The sequence below is a fragment of the Oryzias melastigma genome, linkage group LG13, assembly GCF_002922805.2.
Source record: "Oryzias melastigma strain HK-1 linkage group LG13, ASM292280v2, whole genome shotgun sequence".
NCBI classification, from domain to species: Eukaryota; Metazoa; Chordata; class Actinopteri; order Beloniformes; family Adrianichthyidae; genus Oryzias; species Oryzias melastigma.
The window spans coordinates 9,605,092-9,610,523 of record NC_050524.1 but is presented as its reverse complement, the minus strand read 5'-3'; the positions used below and the strand labels follow the sequence as shown (position 1 = coordinate 9,610,523).

At 36.8% G+C, this 5,432-nt stretch overlaps 1 protein-coding gene across 3 annotated transcripts in view; it reads left to right on the top strand.

Annotated features, from left to right (window-relative positions):
- b3glcta (beta 3-glucosyltransferase a) overlaps positions 1-5,432 on the top strand; it is an 87,309-nt gene that overhangs the window by 7,779 nt on the left and 74,098 nt on the right. For all 3 annotated transcript variants that reach the window (XR_004948900.1, XR_004948901.1, XM_024277791.2), the window contains exon 2: positions 4,147-4,190. Coding sequence is in view for 1 of the 3 variants with exons in the window: in XM_024277791.2 (XP_024133559.1) it covers positions 4,147-4,190 (44 nt within the window). In the remaining 2 variants the exon portion in view is untranslated. The remainder of the gene's footprint in view (positions 1-4,146; positions 4,191-5,432) is intronic.

Genomic DNA, 5,432 nt, shown 5'->3' with positions numbered 1-5,432 from the left:
GTATCTATAAAGGCTATTACTTTATTTAAAGTACATCAGGAATCCTGTGACAACTGTTTTTCACCAACAGTCTTCTTTCTTAATTTAGAATCTCAACAAAATTTCTCCTGTTTTCACAGACTTTTTACTTTTTTTTCTGTGTGGCTGTTATTTCCATACAAGTTTTAGCATACATTGATTTTTGATTATGGTGTGATTGATTTGTTTTCTACAATTGAACACATTTTATTGATTTACTGATGGTTTGCATGTGGAAACAACATGTAGAAACTGAAGAGTGTGCTAAACGCATTCAACTTGAAGACCCAGTCCGATAGTGGGTGACCGAACCTGAAACTGGCGGGATCGACAAAGGGGAAATAAAAACATGAACAACATAAAACCAAACTAAACCACAGAATCCTTTCAGGAAGAGTGTGTAAACAGCTCTCACTTATATGTGACGGGAAGTGGGGCATGCTTGCTCTGCATCAAAGGTCATGCCCACAACTTGGAGGCGAAATTCTAATGAACTTATGCCGTTCTGCAGAAAAATGTCCTAGAAAACAATACAGGTCTTTTGATTTTGGTATAAATGGCATAATCATAATCAAAAGACCACTGGGAAAGCTTGAAAATATTTCAAAAGATATTTGGAGTGGGACTTAAGTTGCTAAATGGAGCGTGTTGACCATTGGAAAATATTCAATATGGGTGATTTAAGCAAAATGCTCAAAAATAGGAAGGAACAGATAGATCAATTTAGCACAAGGAATGTGACTTATCAAGTTAATTTACTTAATGGTACGCTCATCACTGCGATGTTTGTGTTTTTTATTGAATTTAGGGACTGATATATGGAGCCGGTCAGGTTAAAGCCGATGTGACTTGTATCTTTCTTTTTTCTCTTCTTTTTTAAGTCCATTTCTTTACCTTGGATGTTGTTTTGTACACAGTTGGCTCCTTTTCTTCCAGCTCTCCTGCTCTCTTGTTTCTCTCCAAGGTCGGTGGCTGGTGCATGCTGGGATAGCTCAGAGGGCTGACCACAGCCTGTAGCAAACTTTGATCCCTCTTGCGAGGGCATTATTAGCCGTCATCAGGCTGATTAGATGTTGAGTGTGGTCTAAACATCCTGTGTTGCCCTCAGGCAAATAGCTGTCAGTCCATCTTCAAGGGCTGTAATCTGTTTCCCCTATTTTAAGTTTCATTGCATTGAAGTGCAAGTCCTCATTTAAATACTGCTGTTTGCATCTGCTATTCCTTGCAGTTTGTTATTGTAAAAATCCTAATTACATGCAGTCTATTTGTGTGCCTGAGCAGTTTTTGCACTTTTTAATTAGGATCTTAGTCAATCAACCACTGCGTATTTAACTTGAAGCAAATGACAGCTTGACCACAATTAAAAACAGTCGTTTATAAAAAAAATAGATGATGGAGATTTCACAAAGCCCATTTATTCAGTTCCTGGTACTTGCAGACTGGATAGTTGGACACAGTTAATCCAGTGCCGTAGATAAGAATTCGAGAGACCCACAATGAGATTTTACCCTCTTATTGATTAGTTGTTGATAAAGAAATAACAAAACAAGGTTTGGAAAGGAAGGCTTTCAATTAGAAGGTAGATCTGTTCCTGTTGTAAAGCATTAACTGTATAAAATATGTTTAAAATTTTTCTCCAGCAAAAATCTATACGGGTCATGCAGGTAGTCTGCAGGAAATATCAAAGTCTAAGACTACTTAGTGAGCCCGTAGAGCGTAAATGTTCATGCCCGTTTTTCTATGGAAGTTCTGAGAGCAACTGGTTGAAAACTTGGGATGTATTAAGACTGGACCAGATTTCGTTTCCCCCATTAACCTGGAACACATTTTCAGTCTCGATACAACTGGTCTGGCACCAGGAACCTCTCTGACCCATTTTTCCAGGTGGTCTCATTCCGTTTCCAATTACACTAAGCTCCTGTTTGCTCTGAGTTTCCTCAGTTTGAACAGGCTCTGTGCTCGGAGTGGAACAACTGGATGGAAAACGGCCACTGTAAAATTTGTTATCAAAACACAATGTTTAAATAAGTGAACTATCTGGACAAGGACTACAAAGCTTAGCACTTCCATTATTCTTTCTCTATCAATTAGCCACGCCCTCGCAATTCCTGGCCAATGAATGAAGAGATATTTAGTCACATGATTTTGTTTATGAGCTTTGGTTCTAAACAGAAAAGGCCAATTGACAGCTGTCCAAATTCAGACGCAAACGCAAAAGTCAGGACTCGATCCGGACCAAATTAAGAGGACTTGCCAGAACCAACACTTTTCCAGTCTGAATATATTAAACAACATGTAAGGGTTAAATGTAGTAGGTGAGACGCAGGCACATCATACAGATTTATCATTCTTTCAAACACTCCCAAATTCAACACACAGGTCAAGGAGCCCATTAGTACCTTTCAAGTGATAAGTGCGTTCTCTTTGTGCAGCCTGACTCTTAGAAATAAGGAAATATAGTTTGTGTAGAAATCCTACAGGCATCTTATGAGCACTTGGGAAGCACCCTGTGCATGCAGCGTTTGCATGATGACAGTATGGAGCCAGTGCATGCACCCTACTAACGACTAGAGTGTGGCGTAAGGACAATTAAAGGACATCGTACAACAGCATCACTCACAAGTCATAAGTGTGTGCAACTTTCGCTATCCTTACAAATTCCTCCCGATACACGCATGACAATCCATCTGTCCTCATGACATTTCTCAAAGTGGTTGTACGAGCCTCAAGGGAACTGCAAGACACGCCTGCAGTCCTCTTAAGATGGAGCAACTATCCATGGGCCCTAATATCTCAAAAACCCACTTCACCTGTTCGGGTTGACCCCTGTACAAGTGCATGTGGCTAAGGCTTAAGAAGCATTGCTCAAGTGTTTTTGTTGGTAGATGAATTGGAGACTAATTATAAAAAGACATAAAACCTAGATGACACTAAAAGGTTCTCTTTAAAGTGCAGATCGTTTGTCAAGGGATTTTTTTTTCAGCAGTTGACTTCTCTTAACACGCACACTAATGCAGTTGGGAACTTTCATTCTATTGTGACAATTTTTGCCTTTATAAAATTAAGTTTTCTTCATTTTCAGTGTAAATTGAAAACAGAAATATTTATAGTAAATCTGGATACTGTATTTTTTTTCTTGTAAAGTTTAACATTGCAAGTGTAAGAATGACAGAGGATAGAAAGCCACACGTGGGTATTCTAAACTGTATTTTTTTGTGTCCCTTTTCTGTGCAAACAGAAAAATATCCTTCTAGTGGCTTGGTTACTATTGTTTAAAAGTTTAAAAAAACTGCATCCATCCATTTTCCTGATGCTTTTTATGACCAATCCAGGTTTGTTTGAGCTTCCCTTTGCCTTGAGCTGCAGGTGTGCACTCCAAAGTGTTTTCACCGACTATCAGAGACTTTAAGGAGAAGCTTCAGTCTAACTGAAGGAGTACAGACTGTGTCAAGAAAGGACAGTCACAGTGGTCCCTTCAGACTGATGGATTATGGCCATTCATATGGGTCCTCTTTTATACTTTTATTTTATTTTGCAATAAAGCAGGAGTTATTGTAGGTCAGCTCCATGAAAACAAGTCTCCGGTGTTTCTCTTGAAGTGGCACTCTCTCTAATGGCTGCTCTAATGGCTCCTGCAGCCACCCCGGACAGGTGATTTAACTTCTCCTCTCATTAAATGAATTAGTTAGACCTAAAGCAAACTAATAAAGGGCGTTCTAATTGAGTGCTATACATTTGATAAAGTAATTAATTCTTATGGATGCCTGAGTTTTTGATGTATTGATTTTAGAATCCTTCTGGAATTTTTCTGTGAATATTTTCTTATCTCGGGATCAATAGCGGAGTAATTGGACAGATGCTATTTGGGCTAGAATTGTGAAATGGATGGCACTCTTAGTTTCCAGCAATCGTACAATAACTCTTCAGTACCTTTCAAAAGTGTTTATTTTGTTTGTTTGTTTAATTTATTATTAGTACGGTATTCTTTTGGTGCAGCAGTATCTTTTCAAATAGAAAAAAAATGAAACCCTCAATAAAAATGTAAATGTGTTTCTGTTCAGTTTGAACTCGTATTTGTTGGTATAATTAAAAAGTAACTTTTTTTCTGCTTGTCTTTTGCTTTTTCAGTCTTCATCAACTTCGCTGATGGCAGCTCTGGAAAAAGTTCACAGGTACTGAAAAATCAATAAACTCTATTTGGTGTGAAAACAATCCAGAAACCTGTGTTTTTAAGCCTCAGGCAGTCTTTGTTGTTCATTTCTGGACTTTTCTTACCTCCATTGAAGTCCTTTAACGTCTTGGTCAGCCTAAAAACTGAACTGAGCTATCTTGTTCTGGGTTGAACCAAAAATATTCTATATGTTCTTCTTTATTCCATTCTATTTTGTTCAATTCTGTTCTTTTTTACTCTATTCTATGCTACTTCATTTCATATATATACAGTTTTCTACCCCATTCTATTCTGCTTTACTATACTCTACGGTACTTCATTCTATTATACTTTTCTCTATACTACTTTATTATGCTCTATTCTACTCTACTTCATTCTGTTCTATTTTATCCTATTCTATTTTATTCTATTCTACACCACTCTCCTCCACTCCATTCTACTCTGTTTTACTCTATATTGCTCCACTTTATTCTATTCTATTCTATTCTATTCTATTCTATTCTATTCTGTGTTTCAGAATCTACAGTGAGATATCTCATTGATGCTCTCTGGATAGACCATAATGCATTGCGTTTGAACAATTTGTCATTTGAACAATAATGTTTTTTATGTTTTTTTTTTGTGAAGCACCTTGTGACTTTTGTCTGTGAAAGGTGCTATATAAATAAAACTTACTTACTTACTAATGTATGCACATTTATCTTTTAAATAACTATTTAGTTTTCACTATCAGAACATGGTAGATTTATAAATTGGCCTCATAAAATGTTTATCTTTATTTTGTCAAATGGATGACGTCATAGTTGCAGTTTCAGAAAAAAAAATCACATAAAATGTAAATTTAAATAGCATTTAATTTCTAAATCCCATTAAAAATCCATTCACTGGATATAGATTTGGCCTTAGTCTCCAAATCAGCAGCATAAAAGCTGCTGTTTTGAGTGAGTTTCTGGAATTAATGTTAGATTTGTGCAGCAAAATATTCTATAGTCTTTCCTTTGTCAAGTTCAACATAATTTTCCGGCTCATGTATTTCCTTTAATGTGCAGTTGCTGCTTTGTGAATAATTAAAGTGTTTTGTTTCTAAATTTATTGGTGTGAGAAGATGTTGACACTGCTTGTCTTGGCAGATGTGCTCTACATACAAGAAATTGTTACTGTGCTTACTTTAATGATGCCAGCTAATTCCTAGCACCCCCCTGAGGTTTTTTTCTCCTTTGATTTGTTTTTAACCACACTTTCT